Below are 22,569 nucleotides of genomic sequence, written 5' to 3' on the forward strand. Positions count from 1 at the left end.
GTTAAGAAGAGTTGCTTGGCGGGTCATGTTTCAGAGGACGCATGACTCGACCTTTGCCTCTCCCTAACCCGTTGCAGTGATGAGACAAGATCGTAATCACAAAATGTACTGAAAAATATTAACAAAGACGGACATACTGTAGATATTGTTGCCTATGTTTGTTTTTACCTGTTCTGCTTTGACGTGTTCTTACCTTGCTATAGTGGGGGTGTGACAGATCAAAATAAACTGCACGTGACAACACCTGACAATGGAAACTATCATTCTTTGGTATCAAACAAAGCAAAACGTGCATGGATCTTTTGCATGTCTCCAAAGCTTGACATTATGACAGACCTTTCTATGCAGGTTTTATGAATTAAGGGTCACTAGTATGCTTTGCTTTGCTGTTGCTTGTGCAATCAACCATTTTCTATGCTTTTAAATCATTTTTATTAAAACATTAAATGTTTGGGACAAGTTCATACTGGTATCTCACCCGTGTCTAACAAACTAACCTGGTTAGTAACTTTTTTACCCTCTCCTTTATCTTTCTTCTTTTTCTTTTTTCACGTGGGTCGACTTTATGCTTGGTAGTCATGGCAATTCTTGGATGTGAGTGCATGACTTGGTGTGTGTGCGCTTGTACAATGCCTGTGAGCAGTGTGCGTAATAGGTGTGTGCATGTGTGTTGTCCCTCAGGGCACCATTAGGGGCATTTATGGTTGGGAGAGCAGCTTACGCCAGAAGCCACAGGCGCGCACTGTGTTTCAGGCTGGTGCCGGCACCTGGGTCAAGCCACAGGCGCTTGACAACGACAGCAAAAAGGACCAGAAGTCCGAGGCTGCATCGGTAGGTACTCTCAAAACACCTACCAGTGATGGCTGGTGCGCTGAGATATCGGAGGACAGGCTCATTGTAATGACTAGAATTGAAACGACGTGTTTGATACCGTCCCATTCATTCCATTAAAATGAGTCCATCCTCCTATATATCTGCCCACCAGCCTCCTGTGGCTCCTACGCTTGAGGGGAGCCCTTCTGACCTCTGGCGAATGGGGCAGTGAAAGGCGCAATGCAATCGAAACACACAAAAAAAACATATATTTTGCTCTAAAGGTGGGCGTGGCTGTCAACGACACGTCATTCTTTCTGTGCATGGCTCTTGTGATTTGCTTCTAACGTTCTAATTTCCTTTTTAACCCTTTATATGGACTTACGTGGTCTCCCATTTTCTTAACTCATTCTCACTACTCTGAAATTGGGTCGCTTGAATTAAGGTTGACAAAACCTGACAAACCTTACAAACACAGGGCCAATATTGGCTATTACATGTAAAGAAGGATATGTACAATTGTAGTCACCCATAGGAAAACTTTTATTTTTTCCAATTTTCAGGTTCATCAGATATCAGTGGATGTGTTCGTCACTGTCTTCAGGCATGCATTGTCAACTATTTTATCTGTGTATTAAAGCATAAATATTTTTGACTTTCAGTCCCCGAAGAAGGAGAATCATACATCCAACGTGTCTACAACGAGCCCCAGGGGAGCAAAGAAGGGCATTGATTACCAGGTTCCTACTTTCACAAATATTTGCTATGCATGCCAACATGCTTCCATATCATATAAACCCATGTGAATAACCCTCCATCTCCCGGGGTCTCACCCTGTAGGATGGGAAGGGTTTCCCCACTGGAGAGCTGGTGTGGGGAAAGGTGAAGGGCTTCTCCTGGTGGCCTGGACTGGTGGTGCTCTGGAAGTCCAACAAGGCACCGCCTGTATCCAAGCGCCGGGTAGAGTGGTTCGGTGACGGAATGTTTTCCGAGGTGAGGACTTGACTTGACTCATTGTAAAGAGAAGGGTTGACCTGCAGCACAGATTGGTGTTTGGACAAAATTGTTCCTTTGTTTTGTGTTGCAGATCTATACAGAGAGGCTTCTGCCTTTTGCAGCTTTTGCAAAGTGCTTTTGCAAGAATTCCTATTCCAGCTTGCCTACCTACAAAGATGCCATCTACCAGGTCCTTGAGGTGGGACATGAATGCTATTATCTATCGCTATCTTAACATTGTAATGTATGACTCTGTAATATACTAGCCTGGTCCCAGATCTGTTTGTGCTTTCTTTCCAACTCAACTTGCATGGTCATTGCGTGACATTGGCAAGACAGCACACACAGATGTAGAACTATGCTAGTACTGTACTGTTACATCCCCATATATCACAATATTCCATACAGTATAATACCACAAAGCACCACATCACTCACTCATCACTCATATTTCATGTCTATGCAGTTGGCTGGTGAACGCTGTGAGAAGTCCTTTCTTGCAGCGGGGAATAAGCAGGAGTTGCTTAAGTTGATGCTGGACTGGGCCCACAGTGGATTCCTGCCCACTGGACCAGATGGGTTCAACCCCCCACCACCTGCAAGTATGTGTGGTTTAGGGTGATGTTTTCCCTAGATGCTGATCTTGGTTCAGTTTAGCATTTTCCTGATTAAGGTTAGGATTGGGGCCGGGGAAGCTGATCCTAGATCTGTACCTATGGGACATTTCACCCTGGCGCGTTTTGTGTTGCTTCCATTATATTTCCATAACAGGGTAACACTTATACCTGTGTAGTACTCTAGTAACAACAGGTGTTCTCATGTCCCTTTTATTTTGTTTTATTCCCAAAGATGCCAAATACTCAAAGGCAGAATCTTCAGACTCGTCTCTGGCAGACTATCAGCCCCCAGCTAAGAGGAAGTATGTGAACAAGAACAGACCATCCTATGGGAATCAGAGCTACAGTAGAGGTAAGCCCTACACCCACAGCAATCCATATTCATTAATATGGGCCGTTTTTCTAGTTCCTCTGTCACTATAGAATTATATTTGCATAAGTTAAATTCCTTTATTTTGTGGTTCACAGAGGCAATGGTACGAGAGGTTAGGAAAGGCAAACATGTTAAAGGTATTTAACATTCTTTGAGCTGTAATTGTACTTTTTTGCTCTCTATTTGTCTGCACTTTAGAAAAATATTATAGAATTGAATCAGTCATTTTACTAATGTATACAATTCATTATTCACCTCAGAATTCTGTTTATCATGTGGAACCCCCCACATCCACACCTTCCACCCACTGTTTGAGGGGAGTCTTTGCCTGAAGTGCAAGGTAAACTAACTACATATTCTCATAAATTGAATGACTGTTCAGTTTATTTATGCAAGTGTATCCACGTAGACATGTTAAATCATGTCTGCTTATCATCTGAAAGATTGTTGACATGAATGACCTTCGTCCCCATGGTAAAGCTGTCCCTCCTAACCTTTACAGGAGAACTTTATTGAGACTTTGTACAGATACGACGAAGATGGCTACCAGTCCTACTGCACGATTTGTTGCGCTGGCCAAGAGGTCATTCTGTGTGGCAATGCCAGCTGCTGCAGGTTAGCACTGCTCAAGAGTACACATTCCTCTCTCTCTTCTTTCACTCCCATTTCCTCTTTCACTCGCTTATCCTCTCTGTCGTTCTCGCTCTCTCCCTATCTCAGGTGTTTCTGTAAGGACTGCCTGAACATTTTGGTTGGCGATGGAACCTTTGACAAGCTGAAGGATGTTGACCCATGGAGCTGCTTCATGTGCTTACCATCCCAGTGCAACGGATCACTCAAGCTGCGAACTGACTGGAGCGTGCGAGTCCAAGAGTTTTTTGTCAACAACAGTGCCCTAGAGTTTGAACCCCACAGGGTGTATCCCTCCATTCCTGCCCATCAACGCAGACCTATCAGGGTGTTGTCTCTCTTTGATGGGATTGCCACAGGTTTGTACATTCTCAATATGGGCTTTCATTTGTCTTTGGGAGATGGTTGCAGATAAGTGATTGTGATGTGTTTTATGAGGATGCAATGGCTTGTGTTTCTTCTGTCTTCAGGAATTTTGGTTTGTGTGTCAGTGACTGATAATCTTCTGTGCCCATTGTGCTCTTGCAGGGTACCTTGTGCTCAAAGACCTGGGCTTCATCGTAGAACGCTACATCGCCTCTGAGATCTGTGGGGACTCGATCACTGTGGGTATGATCAAACACGAGGGCAAGATAGAGCACATCAATGACGTACGCACCATCACCAGGAAACATGTGAGTTCAGCATACACACACATTCAAACAAATTACAACACACACACGTCATTTTCAATGACGACCTAGGAACAGTGAGTTAACTGCCTGTTCAGGGGCAGAACGACAGATTTGTACCTTGTCAGCTCGGGGATATGAACTTGCAACCTTTCGGTTACTAGTCCAACGCTCTAACCACTGCCCCTAACCTGTGTGTGTCTGTGTTTGCTGTGTTTCAGCTGGCTGAATGGGGTCCCTTTGACCTCCTGATTGGAGGAAGCCCCTGCAATGACCTGGCCTGCGTCAACCCTGCTCGGAAGGGCTTATTTGGTAAGGAACCTCCTGACTTCAAAGTAAATGGAGTGTTTCCACTTGACCAGTGGTTCTCCGACCTCTCCTGGAGAACCCCCAGCCATCCATGTATTTGATCAATTCCAGAGCCAGCACACCTTATTCAACTTGTTAACTAATCATCAAGTCCTTGGATAGTTGAATCAGGTGAGTTAGTTCAGAGCTACAACAGAATTGTGAATTTTCTGAGGTAAGTAGGAGAGGTTTTATGAACCACTGTGCTAGACAATGTAGAGGGCTAATGTCTGGAGAACTTTATCAAGTATGTTATCACATCATTTTATTAGCAGTTAACATGGTAGCCTACTGTTAGATGCACGTGGCTGTACACGCTAACCTATCCATTGGCCTAGTAAATGGGTTTTTAATGGTGTTTCATTGGTTTTTTTCTGTCTCTGTTTCCAGAGGGCACAGGCAGGCTGTTCTTTGAATATTACAGGATGCTGACCATGATGAGGCCAAAGGATGATGACAACCGTCCATTCTTCTGGCTCTTTGAAAATGTGGTGGCTATGCGCGGTCATGACCTGGCTGACATCTGTCGCTTTCTTGAGGTAAAGGCACTAGCAGCTATTTCATGGTCAATGAGGCCTCTCCTTCTTCCTTTCTCTCTCTTTCTTTAACTCTCTTGCTCATTCTCCCTCTCTCCCTGTTCAATGGCATTTGGGCGGTGTGTTTGCGTCTTCATTTCATTATTACTAATACAGTTGAAGTCGGACGTTTACATACACCTTATACCCTGACTACACCGCTCGCGTCGCGTGCCCGAGTGTTGCAAAAATAAATGTAGAAATCTATATTATTCAATTATTGCACCCACACTGCTCGCGCCCGTCAACGAGCGTCTGCGTTGCCAAGGGCTAAAATAGAAGTCAGTTCTATTTGTGACGCAGATCGCGGTGCAAGTCTTGCCTCTCCCATCTCCTCATTGGTTAATAGTAGCAGATACCCACATGCCATCTCCTCATTGGTTATACAGTGGGGCAAAAAAGTATTTAGTCAGCCACCAATTGTGCAAGTTCTCCCACTTAAAAAGATGAGAGAGGCCTGTAATTTTCATCATAGGTACACTTCAACTATGACAGACAAAATGAGGGGAAAAAATCCAGAAAATCACATTGTAGGATTTTTAATGAATTAATTTGCAAATTATGGTGGAAAATAAGTATTTGGTCACCTACAAACAAGCAAGATTTCTGGCTCTCACAGACCTGCAACTTCTTCTTTAAGAGGCTCCTCTGTCCTCCACTCGTTACCTGTAATAATGGCACCTGTTTGAACTTGTTATCAGTATAAAAGACACCTGTCCACAACCTCAAACAGTCACACTCCAAACTCCACTATGGCCAAGACCAAAGAGCTGTCAAAGGACACATGGAAGATGGAAGACATACAAGACCACTGATAATCTCCCTCGATCTGGGGCTCCACGCAAGATCTCACCCCGTGGGGTCAAAATGATCACAAGAACGGTGAACAAAAATCCCAGAACCACACGGGGGGACCTAGTGAATAACCTGCAGAGAGCTGGGACCAAAGTAACAAAGCCTACCATCAGCAAGGGCATTGAAGATGAAATGTGGCTGGGTCTTTCAGCATGACAATGATCCCAAACACACCGCCCGGGCAACGAAGGAGTGGCTTTGTAAGAAACATTTCAAGGTCCTGGAGTGGCCTAGCCAGTCTCCAGATCTAAACCCCATAGAAAATCTTTGGAGGGAGTTGAAAGTCCGTGTTGCCCAGCAACAGCCCCAAAACATCACTGCTCTAGAGGAGATCTGCATGGAGGAATGGGCCAAAATAACACAAACAATGTGTGAAAACCTTGTGAATACAGAAAACGTTTGACCTCTGTCATTGCCAACAAAGGGTATATAACAAAGTATTGAGATAATAGTATTATTAGTATTATTCACTAGGTCCCCCCGTGTGGTTCTGGGATTTTTGCTCACCGTTCTTGTGATCATTTTGACCCCACGGGGTGAGATCTTGCGTGGAGCCCCAGATCGAGGGAGATTATCAGTGGTCTTGTATGTCTTCCATTTGTCCTTTGACAGCTCTTTGGTCTTGGCCATAGTGGAGTTTGGAGTGTGACTGTTTGAGGTTGTGGACAGGTGTCTTTTATACTGATAACAAGTTCAAACAGGTGCCATTATTACAGGTAACATTTACATTTACATTTAAGTCATTTAGCAGACGCTCTTATCCAGAGCGACTTACAAATTGGTGCATTCACCTTATGACATCCAGTGGAACAGTCACTTTACAATAGTGCATCTAAATCTTAAAGGGGGGGGGTGAGAGGGATTACTTATCCTATCCTAGGTATTCCTTAAAGAGGTGGGGTTTCAGGTGTCTCCGGAAGGTGGTGATTGACTCCGCTGTCCTGGCGTCGTGAGGGAGTTTGTTCCACCATTGGGGGGCCAGAGCAGCGAACAGTTTTGACTGGGCTGAGCGGGAGCTGTACTTCCTCAGTGGTAGGGAGGCGAGCAGGCCAGAGGTGGATGAATGCAGTGCCCTTGTTTGGGTGTAGGGCCTGATCAGAGCCTGGAGGTACTGAGGTGCCGTTCCCCTCACAGCTCCGTAGGCAAGCTCCATGGTCTTGTAGCGGATGCGAGCTTCAACTGGAAGCCAGTGGAGAGAACGGAGGAGCGGGGTGACGTGAGAGAACTTGGGAAGGTTGAACACCAGACGGGCTGCGGCATTCTGGATGAGTTGAAGGGGTTTAATGGCACAGGCAGGGAGCCCAGCCAACAGCGAGTTGCAGTAATCCAGACGGGAGATGACAAGTGCCTGGATTAGGACCTGCGCCGCTTCCTGTGTGAGGCAGGGTCGTACTCTGCGGATGTTGTAGAGCATGAACCTACAGGAACGGGCCACCGCCTTGATGTTGGTTGAGAACGACAGGGTGTTGTCCAGGATCACGCCAAGGTTCTTAGCGCTCTGGGAGGAGGACACAATGGAGTTGTCAACCGTGATGGCGAGATCATGGAACGGGCAGTCCTTCCCCGGGAGGAGGAGCAGCTCCGTCTTGCCGAGGTTCAGCTTGAGGTGGTGATCCGTCATCCACACTGATATGTCTGCCAGACATGCAGAGATGCGGTTCGCCACCTGGTCATCAGAAGGGGGAAAGGAGAAGATTAATTGTGTGTCGTCTGCATAGCAATGATAGGAGAGACCATGTGAGGTTATGACAGAGCCAAGTGACTTGGTGTATAGCGAGAATAGGAGAGGGCCTAGAACAGAGCCCTGGGGGACACCAGTGGTGAGAGCGCGTGGTGAGGAGACAGATTCTCGCCACGCCACCTGGTAGGAGCGACCTGTCAGGTAGGACGCAATCCAAGCGTGGGCCGCGCCGGAGATGCCCAACTCGGAGAGGGTGGAGAGGAGGATCTGATGGTTCACAGTATCGAAGGCAGCCAATAGATCTAGAAGGATGAGAGCAGAGGAGAGAGAGTTAGCTTTAGCAGTGCGGAGCGCCTCCGTGATACAGAGGAGAGCAGTCTCAGTTGAATGACTAGTCTTGAAACCTGACTGATTTGGATCAAGAAGGTCATTCAGAGAGAGATAGCGGGAGAGCTGGCCAAGGACGGCACGTTCAAGAGTTTGAGAGAAGAAAGAAGGGATACTGGTCTGTAATTGTTGACATCGGAGGGATCGAGTGTAGGTTTTTTCAGAAGGGGTGCAACTCTCGCTCTCTTGAAGACGGAAGGGATGTAGCCAGCGGTCAGGGATGAGTTGATGAGCGAGGTGAGGTAAGGGAGAAGGTCTCCGGAACTGGTCTGGAGAAGAGAGGAGGGGATAGGGTCAAGCGGGCAGGTTGTTGGGCGGGCGGCCGTCACAAGACGCGAGATTTCATCTGGAGAGAGAGGGGAGAAAGAGGTCAGAGCACAGGGTAGGGCAGTGTGAGCAGAACCAGCGGTGTCGTTTGACTTAGCAAACGAGGATCGGATGTCGTCGACCTTCCGTCTTCAAGAGAGCGAGAGTTCGCGCCGACTGAGATGGCCGCCTCGCTTCGCGTTCCTAGGAAACTATGCAGTTTTTTGTTTTTTTACGTGTTATTTCTTACATTAGTACCCCAGGTCATCTTAGGTTTCATTACATACAGTCGAGAAGAACTACTGAATATAAGATCAGCGTCAACTCACCATCAGTACGACCAAGAATATGTTTTCCGCGACGCGGATCCTGTGTTCTGCCTTACAAACAGGACAACGGAATGGATCGCATGCAGCGACCCAAGGAAACGACTCCGAAAAAGAGGGAAACGCGGCGGTGTTCTGGTCAGACTCCGAAAAAGGGCACATCGCGCACCACTTCCCAGCATTCTTCTTGCCAATGTCCAGTCTCTCGACAACAAGGTTGATGAAATCCGAGCAAGGGTGGCATTCCAGAGGGACATCAGAGACTGCAACGTTCTTTGCTTTACGGAGACATGGCTTACTGGGAAAACGCTATCCAGGGCGGTGCAGCCAACGGGTTTCTCCACGCATCGCGCCGACAGAAACAAACATCTCTCTGGTAAGAAGAGTGGCGGGGGCGTATGCCTCATGACTAACGGGACATGGTGTGATGAAGGAAACATACAGGAACTCAAATCCTTCTGTTCACCTGATTTAGAATTCCTCACAATCAAATGTAGACCGCATTATCTTCCAAGAGAATTCTCTTCGATTATAATCACAGCCGTATATATCCCCCAAGCAGACACATCGATGGCTCTGAACGAACTTTATTTAACTCTTTGCAAACTGGAAAACATTTATCCGGAGGCTGCATTCATTGTAGCTGGGGATTTTAACAAAGCCAATCTGAAAACAAGACTCCCTAAATTTTATCAGCATATCGATTGCGCAACCAGGGGTGGTAAAACCTTGGATCATTGTTACTCTAACTTCCGCGACGCATATAAGGCCCTGCCCCGCCCCCCTTTCGGGAAAGCTGACCACGACTCCATTCTGCTGATCCCTGCCTACAGGCAGAAATTAAAACAAGAGGCTCCCACGCTGAGGTCTGTCCAACGCTGGTCAGACCAAGCTGACTCTACACTCCAAGACTGCTTCCATCACGTGGACTGGGACATGTTTCGTATTGCGTCAGATGGGAATATTGACGAATACGCTGATTCGGTGTGCGAGTTCATTAGAACGTGCGTCGAAGATGTCGTTCCCATAGCAACGATAAAAACATTCCCTAACCAGAAACCGTGGATTGATGGCAGCAAACTGAAAGCGCGAACCACTGCTTTTAATCAGGGCAAGGTGTCTGGCAACATGACTGAATACAAACAGTGCAGCTATTCCCTCCGTAAGGCTATTAAACAAGCTAAGCGTCAGTACAGAGACAAAGTGGAATCTCAATTCAATGGCTCAGACACAAGAGGCATGTGGCAGGGTCTACAGTCAATCACGGACTACAAGATGAAATCCAGCCCAGTCACGGACCAGGATGTCTTGCTCCCAGGCAGATTAAATAACTGTTTTGCCCGCTTTGAGGACAATACAGTGCCACTGACACGGCCTGCAACGGAAACATGCGGTCTCTCCTTCACTGCAGCTGAGGTGAGTAAGACATTTAAACGTGTTAACCCTCGCAAGGCTGCAGGCCCAGACGGCATCCCCAGCCGCGCCCTCAGAGCATGCGCAGACCAGCTGGCCGGTGTGTTTACGGACATATTCAATCAATCCCTATACCAGTCTGCTGTTCCCACATGCTTCAAGAGGGCCACCATTGTTCCTGTTCCCAAGAAAGCTAAGGTAACTGAGCTAAACGACTACCGCCCGTAGCACTCACTTCCGTCATCATGAAGTGCTTTGAGAGACTAGTCAAGGACCATATCACCTCCACCCTACCTGACACCCTAGACCCACTCCAATTTGCTTACCGCCCAAATAGGTCCACAGACGATGCAATCTCAACCACACTGCACACTGCCCTAACCCACCTGGACAAGAGGAATACCTATGTGAGAATGCTGTTCATCGACTACAGCTCGGCATTCAACACCATAGTACCCTCCAAGCTCGTCATCAAGCTCGAGACCCTGGGTCTCGACCCCGCCCTGTGCAACTGGGTACTGGACTTCCTGACGGGCCGCCCCCAGGTGGTGAGGGTAGGCAACAACATCTCCTCCCCGCTGATCCTCAACACGGGGGCCCCACAAGGGTGCGTTCTGAGCCCTCTCCTGTACTCCCTGTTCACCCACGACTGCGTGGCCACGCACGCCTCCAACTCAATCATCAAGTTTGCGGACGACACAACAGTGGTAGGCTTGATTACCAACAACGACGAGACGGCCTACAGGGAGGAGGTGAGGGCCCTCGGAGTGTGGTGTCAGGAAAATAACCTCACACTCAACGTCAACAAAACTAAGGAGATGATTGTGGACTTCAGGAAACAGCAGAGGGAACACCCCCTATCCACATCGATGGAACAGTAGTGGAGAGGGTAGCTAGTTTTAAGTTCCTCGGCATACACATCACAGACAAACTGAATTGGTCCATTCACACTGACAGCGTCGTGAAGAAGGCGCAGCAGCGCCTATTCAACCTCAGGAGGCTGAAGAAATTCGGCTTGTCACCAAAAGCACTCACAAACTTCTACAGATGCACAATCGAGAGCATCCTGGCGGGCTGTATCACCGCCTGGTACGGCAACTGCTCCGCCCTCAACCGTAAGGCTCTCCAGAGGGTAGTGAGGACTGCACAACGCATCACCGGGGGCAAACTACCTGCCCTCCAGGACACCTACACCACCCGTTGTTACAGGAAGGCCATAAAGATCATCAAGGACATCAACCACCCGAACCACTGCCTGTTCACCCCGCTATCATCCAGAAGGCGAGGTCAGTACAGGTGCATCAAAGCTGGGACCGAGAGACTGAAAAACAGCTTCTATCTCAAGGCCATCAGACTGTTAAACAGCCACCACTAACACTGAGTGGCTGCTGCCAACACACTGTCATTGACACTGACCCAACTCCAGCCATTTTAATAATGGGAATTGATGGGAAATGATGTAAATATATCACTAGCCACTTTAAACAATGCTACCTTATATAATGTTACTTACCCTACATTATTCATCTCATATGCATATGTATATACTGTACTCTACATCATCGACTGCATCCTTATGTAACACATGTATCACTAGCCACTTTAACTATGCCACTTTGTTTACTTTGTCTACACACTCATCTCATATGTATATACTGTACTCGATACCATCTACTGTATGCTGCTCTGTACCATCACTCATTCATATATCCTTATGTACATGTTCCTTATCCCCTTACACTGTGTATAAGACAGTAGTTTTGGAATTGTTAGTTAGATTACTTGTTGGTTATCACTGCATTGTCGGAACTAGAAGCACAAGCATTTCGCTACACTCGCATTAACATCTGCTAACCATGTGTATGTGACAAATAAAATTTGATTTGATTTGATTTCTTTTCAAAATGGTTGACGAAGTCATCTGCAGAGAGGGAGGAGGGGGAGGAGGATTCAGGAGGGAGGAGAAGGTGGCAAAGAGCTTCCTAGGGTTAGAGGCAGATGCTTGGAATTTAGAGTGGTAGAAAGTGGCTTTAGCAGCAGAGACAGAGGAGGAAAATGTAGAGAGGAGGGAGTGAAAGGATGCCAGGTCCGCAGGGAGGCGAGTTTTCCTCCATTTCCGCTCGGCTGCCCGGAGCCCTGTTCTGTGAGCTCGCAATGAGTCATCGAGCCACGGAGCAGGAGGGGAGGACCGAGCCGGCCTGGAGGATAGGGGACATAGAGAGTCAAAGGATGCAGAGAGGGAGGAGAGGAGGGTTGAGGAGGCAGAATCAGGAGATAGGTTGGAGAAGGTTTGAGCAGAGGGAAGAGATGATAGGATGGAAGAGGAGAGAGTAGCGGGGGAGAGAGAGCGAAGGTTGGGACGGCGCGATACCATCCGAGTAGGGGCAGTGTGGGAGGTGTTGGATGAGAGCGAGAGGGAAAAGGATACAAGGTAGTGGTCGGAGACTTGGAGGGGAGTTGCAATGAGGTTAGTGGAAGAACAGCATCTAGTAAAGATGAGGTCGAGCGTATTGCCTGCCTTGTGAGTAGGGGGAAGGTGAGAGGGTGAGGTCAAAAGAGGAGAGGAGTGGAAAGAAGGAGGCAGAGAGGAATGAGTCAAAGGTAGACGTGGGGAGGTTAAAGTCGCCCAGAACTGTGAGAGGAGAGCCGTCCTCAGGAAAGGAGCTTATCAAGGCATCAAGCTCATTGATGAACTCTCCGAGGGAACCTGGAGGGCGATAAATGATAAGGATGTTAAGCTTGAAAGGGCTGGTAACTGTGACAGCATGGAATTCAAAGGAGGCGATAGACAGATGGGTAAGGGGAGAAAGAGAGAATGACCACTTGGGAGAGATGAGGATCCCGGTGCCACCACCCCGCTGACCAGAAGCTCTCGGGGTGTGCGAGAACACGTGGGCAGACGAAGAGAGAGCAGTAGGAGTAGCAGTGTTGTCTGTGGTGATCCATGTAACGAGTGGAGGACAGAGGATCCTCTTAAAGAAGAAGTTGCAGGTCTGTGAGAGCCAGAAATCTTGCTTGTTTTTAGGTGACCAAATACTTATTTTCCACCATAATTTGCAAATAAATTCATTAAAAAGTCTACAATGTGATTTTCTGGAATTTTTCCCCTCATTTTGTCTGTCATACCTATGATGAAAATTACAGGCCTCTCTCATCTTTTTAAGTGGGAGAACTTGCACAATTGGTGGCTGACTAAATACTTTTTTGCCCCACTGTACCCACGTGGGCGATTGAAAGACCAACTGTGTTGTCGGTCGTCGTGGTAATACTATGAAAGTTTGGATGCCAATCACCAAGTTCAAAGAAGAAAAAGCCTGGAATGAGGAGAAATGACTAGAAACAATTCGGTTGACCGTTTTATGTGTGGATTAATTGTCAGCGTAGAGGACCTTGTGCATTTCTGGTAAAATAACATCTCAATTTTTATATCCCAGGACAAATTAGCTAGCAACAGCAGGCTAGCTAAATATGACAAATTAGCTATCAAGTGCAAGTTAGCTAGCTAAATTGCCATACATGTTTAATGGTTTTCGTCCTTTCCCCAAATGAATGTAATTGGTTCAGAGTTTGTTTTGATATTTTAACCTGCGTGTTGTGTTCGCGTTTGGTGTGGGGGGACAAAATAAATGTATGCACGATGGCGCACGCGCTCAGCCGGTTTGGGTTCCGTATTAGCCAAATACATTTACTCAGTTTTCACAATTCCTGACATTTAATCCTAAATGACCTAAGACCCCTGTTTTAGGTCAGTTAGATCACCACTTTATTTTAAGAATGTGAAATGTCAGAAAAATTGTAATGTTCGTCTGTGGGAGAAAGAGAGGAGGACGAAGGTTCAGCGTGGTAAGTATTCATTATGCCTTATAATGAAAACGAATACTCGAACAAAACAATAAACGAGAATGACAAAACGAAAGAGTCCTGTCTGGTAACATACACAAAGACAGAAGATAATCACCCACGAAACACAATAGAAAACAGGCTACCTAAATATGGTTCTCAATCAGGGACAACGATTGACAGCTGCCTCTGATTGAGAACCATACCAGGCCAAACACAGAAATAGCACATCATAGAAAAACTAACATAGACAACCCACCCAACTCACGCCCTGACCATACTAAAACAAAGACATAACAAAAGAACTAAGGTCAGAACGTGACAATACTACCCCCCGACCCCCAAAGGTGCCGACTCCGGCCGCCAAAACCTGAACCTGTATGGGAGGGTCTGGGTGGGTGTCTGTCCGCGGTGGGGGCTCTGGCGCGGGACGTGGACCCCACTCTACCATAGTCTTTGTCCGCCTCCTCAACCGCCTCCGTGGCCTCTTTCAAGCGGCGACCCTCGCCGCCGACCACGGACTGGGGACCCTAGCATTGGGTCCCAAATGGACGGGAGATTCCAACAGCACCGGACGAACGGGAGATTCCGGCAGCACTGGACAGGCGGGAGACTCCGGCAGCTCCGGAGTGAAGGGCGATTCCGGCAGCTCAGGACAGACAGGCGACTCTGGCAGCTCAGGACAGACGGGCGACTCTGGCAGCTCAGGACAGACGGGCGACTCTGGCAGCTCAGGACAGACGGGAGACCCTGGCAGCTCAGGGCAGGAGGGAGACTCTGGCAGCTTAGGGCAGGAGGGAGACTCTGCCAGGGCAGGAGGGAGACTGGCAGCTCAGGGCAGGAGGGAGACTCTGGCACCTCAGGGCAGGAGGGAGACTCTGGCAGCTCAGGGCAGGAGGGAGACTGGCAGCTCAGGGCAGGAGGGAGACTCTGGCAGCTCAGGGCAGGAGGGTGACTCTGGCAGCTCAGGGCAGGAGGGAGACTCTGGCAGCTCAGGGCAGGAGGGAGACTCCGGCAGCTCACGGCAGGAGGGAGACTCCGGCAGCTCACGGCAGGAGGGAGACTCTGGCAGCGCTGGGCAGGAGGGAGCACCTTTAGGGAGGAGACAGAGAGACAGTCTGGTGCAGGGGGCTGCCACCGGAGGGCTGGTGCGTGGAGGTGGCACTGGATAGACCGGACCGTGAAGGCGCACTGGAGGTCTCGAGCACCGAGCCTGTCCAACCCTACATGGCTGAATGCTCCCCGTAGCCAGGCCAGTGCGGTGAGGTGGAATAGCCCGCACTGGGCTGTGCTGGCGAACCGGGGACACCATACGTAGTGCTGGTGCTATGTACCCCGGCCCGAGGAGACGCACTGGAGACCAGATGCGCTGAGCCGGCTACATGGCACCTGGCTCGATGCCCAACCTAGCCCGGCCAATACAAGGCGCTGCTATGTACCGCACCAGGCTATGCCTGTGCACCGGCGACACCGTGCGCCTCACAGCATAACACGGTGCCTGCCCGGTCCCTCTCTCTCCACGGTAAGCACGGGGAGTTGGCGCAGGTCTCCTACCTGACTTCGCCACACTCCACGTGTGCCCCCCCCCCCCAATACATTTTTGGGGCTGCCTCTCGGGTTTCCAGCCGCGCTGCCTCCTCATACCACCGCCTCTCGGCTTTCGCTGCCTCCAGCTCAGCCTTGGTGCGGCGATATTCTCAAGCATGTGCCCAGGGTCCCTTGCCGTCCAGAATCTCCTCCCATGTCCAGGAGTCCTGAGATCGCTGCTGCTGCCGCTGCCACGCTGCTTGTTCCTTTAGTGCTGGGTGATTCTGTAACGGCCGTTGTTGGTGGAAGAGGGTGAGGACCAAGGTGCAGCGTGGTAAGTATTCATTATGCCTTTTAATGAAAACGAATACTCAAACAAAACAACAAAACAATAAACGAGAATGACACGAAACGAAACAGTCCTGTCTGGTAACATACACAAAGACAGAAAATAATCACCCACGAAACAAAATAGAAATCAGGCTACCTAAATATGGTTCTCAATCAGGGACAACAATTGACAGCTGCCTCTGATTGAGAAAATTACCAGGACAAACACAGAAATAGAAAATAATTGAAAAACTAACATAGACAACCCACCCAACTCACGCCCTGATCATACTAACACAAAGACATAACAAAAGAACTAAGGTCAGAACGTGACAAAAATAGTAGAGAGAATGATTTATTTCAGCTTTTATTTCTTTCATCACATTCCGAGTGGGTCAGAAGTTTACATTTACTCAATTAGTATTTGGTAGCATTGCCTTTAAATTGTTTAACTTGGGTCAAACGTTTTGGGTAGCCTTCCACAAGCTTCCCACAATAAGTTGGGTGAATTTTGCCCATTCCTCCTGACAGAGCTGGTGTAACTGAGTCAGGTTTGTAGGCCTCCTTGCTCGCTCACGCTTTTTCAGTTCTGCCCACAAATGTTCTATAGGATTGAGGTCAGTGCTTTGTGATGGCCACTTCAATACCTTGACTTTGTTGTCCTTAAGCCATTTTGCCACAATTTAGGAAGTATGCTTGGGGTAATTGTCCATTTGGAAGACCCATTTGCGACCAAGCTTTAACTTCCTGACTGATGTCTTGAGATGTTGCTTCAATATATCCACATAATTCTCCACCCTCATGATGCCATCTATTTTGTGAAGTGCCCCAGTCCCTCCTGCAGCAAAGCAACCCCACAACATGATGCTGCCACCCCGTGCTTCACGGTTGGGATAGTGTTCTTCGGCTTGCGAGCCTCGCCCTTTTTCCTGACGATGGACATTATGGTCAAACAGTTCTATTTTTGTTTCATCAGACCAGAGAACTTTTCTCCAAAAAGTATGATCTTTGTCCCTATGTGCAGTTGCATACCGTAGTCTGGCTTTTTTATGGCGGTTTTGGAGCAGTGGCGTCTTCCTTGCTGAGCGGCCTTTCAGGTTATGTCGATATAGGATTCATTTTACTGTGGATATAGATACTTTTGTACCTGTTTCCTCCAGAATCTTCACAGGGTCTTTTGCTCTTGTTCTGGGATTGATTTGCACTTTCACACCAAAGTACGTTCATCTCTAGGAGACAGAACGCGTCACGTTCCTGAGAGGTATGACGTCTGCCTGGTCCCATGGTGTTTATGCTTGCGTACTATTGTTTGTACAGATGAACATGGTACCTTCAGGCATTTGGAAATTGCACCCAAGGATGAACCAGACTTGTGGAGGTCTACAATTTTTATTCTGAGATCTTGGCTGATTTATTTTGATTTTCCAATGATGTCAAGCAAAGAGGCACTGAGATTGAAGGTAGGCCTTGAAATACATTCACAGGTACACCTCCAATTGACTCAAATGATGTAAATCAGAATCTTCTAATGCTATGACATCATTTTCCGGAATTTTCCAAACTGTTTAAAGGCACAGTCAACTTAGTGTATGTAAACTTCTGACCCACTGGAATTGTGATACAGTAAATTATAAATGAAATAATCTGTCTATAAACAATTGTTGGAAAAATTACCTGTGTCATGCACAAAGTAGATGTCCTAACCAACTTGCCAAAACTATAGTGTGTTAACAAGAAATTTGTGGAGGGGTTGAAAAAATAGTTTTAATGACTCCAACGTAAGTGTATGCAAACTTCCGACTTCAACAGTAAATCTCATTTAATCTGTTTCCAGTGTAATCCCATCCTGATCGATGCGGTAAAAGTGAGCCCAGCTCACAGAGCTCGCTACTTCTGGGGAAACCTCCCTGGCATGAACAGGTAAACATAAATACGACTAACACATAGACACATCCCCATATCCCTTCACATACTCCTACTGATGAACACTAACACATGCACTCTCAATATCATGTTGTTTTTCTTATGTTCAACCCACCTACATGAGAGAGTTCACTTGTCTGTATGTTTTTTTTCTCCTTAGACCTCTAGCTACTTCTCTGGATGATAAGGTGAACCTGCAGGATTGTCTGGAGCCTGGACGCACGGCCAAGGTAAGACTGACAAGCTCTTGCTTCTAGATTTTCTTATAATTCAGTACTTTACTGACAAGCGAGGTTGAAGTTAAAAGGCTGTTTAGGTTACTTCTGATGGCTATTTTCTTATTTCTGAATGAGTTTCTAGCATCAGGTGTGACTGGTGAGTACGTCCATATTTGAAATATGGTTAAAGCTGTGCTTGTTATCTGTCGGTTCTTTCCCTTACAGTATAACAAAGTTCGTACCATCACCACCAAGTCCAACTCCATCAGACAGGGGAAGATGGGATCACTACCTGTCGACTTTAATGGCAAGGAGGACTACCTTTGGTGCACAGAGATGGAGAAGTAAGTCTTTATTATTGAGCAAAAGGGTAGAGGTTGGAACAGCATAGAATATAGAAGTGATCACAGTGTAATTACATTGTTTTAAAGTTTTGTAGTCAGCATTATTCCTATACCATGACCGATCATGGATACTGCTCTCTCTTGTAAAAGTCAATGTACTTACGGTAGTTAAGTGAATGTAATCTGTAATTTCTAAAAACAAATACACTTACCCTCGGATTGTTTTGAAATGGTTCTAACATTTTCCATGTTATGTGATTGACCTTTCTGCAGGATCTTCGGCTTTCCCAAGCATTACACTGATGTCAACAACATGGGTCGGAGCCAGCGGCAGAAAGTACTGGGCCGATCATGGAGTGTACCAGTTATCCGGCACCTCTTCGCTCCACTCAAGGACTACTTTGCCTGTGAGTAGGAACCTCACGTTCCTGTGTGCTGCACACGGTCGTCAACAACAACAGCAACATGAAATGGCTGATTGTTGGAGAGAGGAGGGTAAAAAAAAAGATCATTATCCTGCCCTGCTTTTCAGTGAAAGGAACTGTCCTGTGTTTCTCAGACTGACCTCACAGAATCCTCTTAGTCTTTTTATCACTGGCTGTATCAAGTGTTTTATTAGGTTTAGATAATGAGCATCTGTTTCAATGCAGTGTGGTCATATGATCATAATATTACCAGAATGCACTGACACTTTTTGGTTCTTTCCGTTTGTCTGGAATAGTTCACGTTTGTCTATCATTTATTTGATGTTCGGTTTGGTCAACTTTTGGTCAATGATGGTGAGATCAGACCTCAAACCCTGCCCACTATCTACCTCAATACTAATCTATGATCGGTCTGACATCTGCAGAAACACAGTTTTATCTCTATTTAATTGAATGATTCTGTATCATTTATTTTATATTTGAATGTAATAAATAGTCAGATAAATCATGTTCACGTGTAATTAGGTGAATAAACCTAATGTTTTTTTTTAATTGTTTGGAAAAATAGATCTTCCAAAATAATTAAAAATCCAAAACTCAGATTCAAACCAAGGCAAAAAAAAATGTGCCTTGAGTGTTTGATTGTATTTTACCTTGGACAATATTCATATGGGTTACAGTCTGTGTGGTGCTATGTTAGGGTTTTTAATGATATTCTTGTCAAAGAGGTGGTCACAGGACACACATTTTCACTAACTATAGGCAGGTTTCCATTGACACAGGTTAATTAGACTAAAGCAATGTCACACAAAAAATCATTGCCACATGTGTAATGGAAACGGCAGAGACATTTTCTAAAGATCTAATACATTTTTATACATTCGACAAGGGTTGATTTTTCTTTTGTCTTACGAATAAATTATGATTGACGAATAATTTTGAAGGTAGACCTACGTGGGGCATTTGATGTTATCGCGTAACTATAAATGTCCACTCCACATTTAATTCTAAATGCCTACTGATGGCAAAATCCATTTATTCATCTCGGGGGACAAAAATGTTTCTTTGCATGATGTCCCATTTGAAGAAACCCTTCTGGTTCCAGGTAGAACTCTTTTGGGTTCCATGTAGAACCCTTTCCACAGAGGGTTCTATCTGGAAACAAAATTGTATTTTTTTATGCTAAATATTGCAAATTTTACCACATTTTTATTCGACATTCTAGGTTTTTGCGAAAAGTGTTATTTTAAGGGGAGACGTCATTATGTCCAGCTGTTTTCATCGACACAAGACAGTTGAATAGAAACGCAGCATTTTAAAATGTCGACAAAAAAAAGAAATGACAAAATGTTAATGGAGGCATAACTATTGTCTCACTTGTTAGAGCATGCCGCTTATAGGCTTTAATTTAGGGGATATAGTCAAGCATGTGAAAGAAAAAGTTGCTGAAACCAGTCCTTACAAGTTTGATTTGAATAGTAAGATGTGTGCCTTCTCCCTGTCTTGGAACAATGGGGAGAAGAACGGTTGTAATCGCAAGTGCCTACTAAACAACTGTTAAAACCTAGATAACAATATACGTAGAACTATTTTTCTTCTGTAATTATTCATTCTTAAATATTGTAAAGGGAGCTGGACAAAGTTCTGAGGAAAGGAGTACTCAGTACATCATTAATGACTTCACGTAATTGTTTCAGTAAAACAGACAGGCAGTGTGTAAGTTTGTCTTTAAAGTGGGCACTTTTTTCTGAAAGCAACTGTTTTAAACTGACCTTGTATGTTCATGGAGTGTTGATGAAGGTCACATGGAGGGCCTAATCATAACATACCCACTTCAGTTTCATGCATGTGACGTGTGTTGTTATGACATGTAATCTGTGTGTTAAGTTGAAGTGATGGCTTTAACTGCAGCGTTCTGTTCATCTCGCTCTCAACAAGTTTGTTGATGATATCACAACACAACCAGCTTTCATCAAAAACTTGAAGTTACGCTACATTCTAAAATGAGTACTGTTTGTCATTTGGGGTTACTGAGATGTTTAACTCATCAGTTTTGGACCCTTGTTCCCCTCTACCCTCCATACCTACCTGTTGTACTGTATGAAGTGTGTCAGTGTGGTGACTGATCTCAACTCTGAGGCAGAACAGATACTGTATACCAAATGTGTTTTTCTTAACCATTTCTATTTTTCATAAGCACAACCAGGTGAACACAGTCTGGACAGTGATTTACATAGGATACTGGCCTTATGAATAGTTTTTTTGAAATGAAACAAAAGGAACAAACAATTGTTTTGTGTACTGTATGTTTCTATAACACTTTAATAACAATGCCTTTAAAATGAGGTTATTCGGGTCATCACTAGACTCCTATTGGTGCTATATTATTGTTCAATTGTTTTCTTATATTTCATATTTTCTTGCATGGTATGTTAATATTGAGTCAAGCTGTATATAACATGGTTAGCTGTTCCCCAGCTTGTTTAGTGTATAGCTGTCATAGTCTCATAACCCCATGTAAAGCTTTTGATCATGTTAGAGATGAGAAATAAACTGCCCTAATTGTATTATTTGTACTTTGTCTGTGTTGTCAGTCTGTCAATTGATGTATATATTATACTGTGAATACTGTGTGCCTGGTGTGAGTGAGCTTGTGGGCGCTCTGGCAGGCTTTTGACAAAACAATATTTCTTTGATTTAACCTTTATTTAACTAGGCAAGTCAGTTAAGAACAAATTCTTATTTACAATGATGGCCTACACCGGACGAAGCTGGGCCAATTGTGCGATGCCCTATGGGACTCCCAATCGCGGCCGGTTATGATACAGCCTGGATTCAAACCAGGGTGTCTGTAGTGACGCCTCTTGCACTGAGATGCAGTGCCTTAGACCACTGTGCCACTCGGGAGGCCAAGTGATGCATACTATTGCTGAGATTGTGGAAGTGTCTGTAAACTCAACAGGTCATAGTTCAGGTGGTAAAAAATGAAATCCTATTTCTCCTAGTGGGCCCATAAGTGGGAACCATGAGTGGTCGTGCAGAGGTACCTTGGAGGGAGAAAATGAAGTGGATGTTCAGTTTGAACCAAATTGTGTGTCGAGTGGAGATGAGAAGAATTGTATTACAGTGGCAAATGCAAAAGGAAATAAGAGAAGTAAAGTCATAGTGTAATCTAGTAAATCCAACCTAGTTCTGATTCTTTTTTTGGTTAGAGTAAGGGTTTTCAATCTATGTAGTTACCTGGGAGATATATAAATCTATAAATATAGTGGATGCGTTGGATAAGGTGGCGTCCATGAGAGTAACGAGAAGTGGGCTTATTTTTTTTTTTTGTGTATCTATGGAACAGAAGGAGAGTGCTCTGCACTTCAGGAAGATATCGGATTGGAATGTGTCGTGTGTGGATCTTCGAAGCAGGGCACCTATCAAGGCTGTTATCTCTGGGGTGGTGCTAGAAGTAAAAGGAATCAAGTGTTAGGTGCACACCGAGTGACTCATGCTTTTTTTTGATGAAGAGTCTCCCTTCTCACGTGTATTTGGGTTTTACGACATATCCTGTGAGAGCCTTCGTGCCCAAACCAATGCAGTGTGATAGATGCAAAATATTTAGTCAAGTGTATGTAGACGGGAGAGCCTAAATGCTGCAATTGTGGTGTGCATGCACCCAAATGTCTGAAGTGTCCTGTCTGGGTGAATGATACAGAGGTGGTAAGAATAAGGGGTGAAAAGCAGGGCCCATCTAGCTTGCCTGGAGTTGAGACGCTTGGCGGAGATATTCCAGATTCTTGTGGTCTGTCCACACGAAGAACGGATGTTCCGCCCCCTCGAGTGCATCCACTGCTCCAGCGCCATCTTCACCTCGATAAGCTCACGATTCCCCACATCGTAGTTCCTCTCTGTGGCGTTGAAGCAATGGGAGAAGAAGGCGCGGGGATGTAACTTGAAGTCCAGGGCAGAACGCTGGGACAGGG

General features: G+C 46.0%; 1 protein-coding gene across 4 annotated transcripts in view; it reads left to right on the top strand.

Annotated features, from left to right (window-relative positions):
• LOC124045942 (DNA (cytosine-5)-methyltransferase 3A-like) overlaps positions 1 to 21,174 on the top strand; it is a 38,861-nt gene extending 17,687 nt beyond the window's left edge. For 2 of the 4 annotated variants that reach the window (XM_046365774.1, XM_046365775.1), the window contains 17 exons: positions 682 to 831; positions 1,476 to 1,553; positions 1,654 to 1,806; positions 1,901 to 2,008; positions 2,276 to 2,411; positions 2,659 to 2,778; positions 2,895 to 2,936; positions 3,060 to 3,139; positions 3,302 to 3,414; positions 3,520 to 3,788; positions 3,958 to 4,103; positions 4,322 to 4,412; positions 4,839 to 4,987; positions 17,523 to 17,608; positions 17,772 to 17,841; positions 18,055 to 18,173; positions 18,447 to 21,174. In XM_046365774.1, coding sequence (XP_046221730.1) covers positions 682 to 831; positions 1,476 to 1,553; positions 1,654 to 1,806; positions 1,901 to 2,008; positions 2,276 to 2,411; positions 2,659 to 2,778; positions 2,895 to 2,936; positions 3,060 to 3,139; positions 3,302 to 3,414; positions 3,520 to 3,788; positions 3,958 to 4,103; positions 4,322 to 4,412; positions 4,839 to 4,987; positions 17,523 to 17,608; positions 17,772 to 17,841; positions 18,055 to 18,173; positions 18,447 to 18,588 — 2,052 coding nt within the window. In that variant the 3' untranslated portion in view covers positions 18,589 to 21,174. The remainder of the gene's footprint in view (positions 1 to 681; positions 832 to 1,475; positions 1,554 to 1,653; positions 1,807 to 1,900; positions 2,009 to 2,275; positions 2,412 to 2,658; positions 2,779 to 2,894; positions 2,937 to 3,059; positions 3,140 to 3,301; positions 3,415 to 3,519; positions 3,789 to 3,957; positions 4,104 to 4,321; positions 4,413 to 4,838; positions 4,988 to 17,522; positions 17,609 to 17,771; positions 17,842 to 18,054; positions 18,174 to 18,446) is intronic. The other 2 variants (XM_046365776.1, XM_046365778.1) reach the window with 1 other exon arrangement.
• The last annotated feature ends 1,395 nt before the right edge of the window (positions 21,175 to 22,569 follow it).

The sequence above is a fragment of the Oncorhynchus gorbuscha genome, linkage group LG10 (genome assembly GCF_021184085.1).
Source record: "Oncorhynchus gorbuscha isolate QuinsamMale2020 ecotype Even-year linkage group LG10, OgorEven_v1.0, whole genome shotgun sequence".
Lineage (NCBI taxonomy): Eukaryota > Metazoa > Chordata > Actinopteri > Salmoniformes > Salmonidae > Oncorhynchus > Oncorhynchus gorbuscha.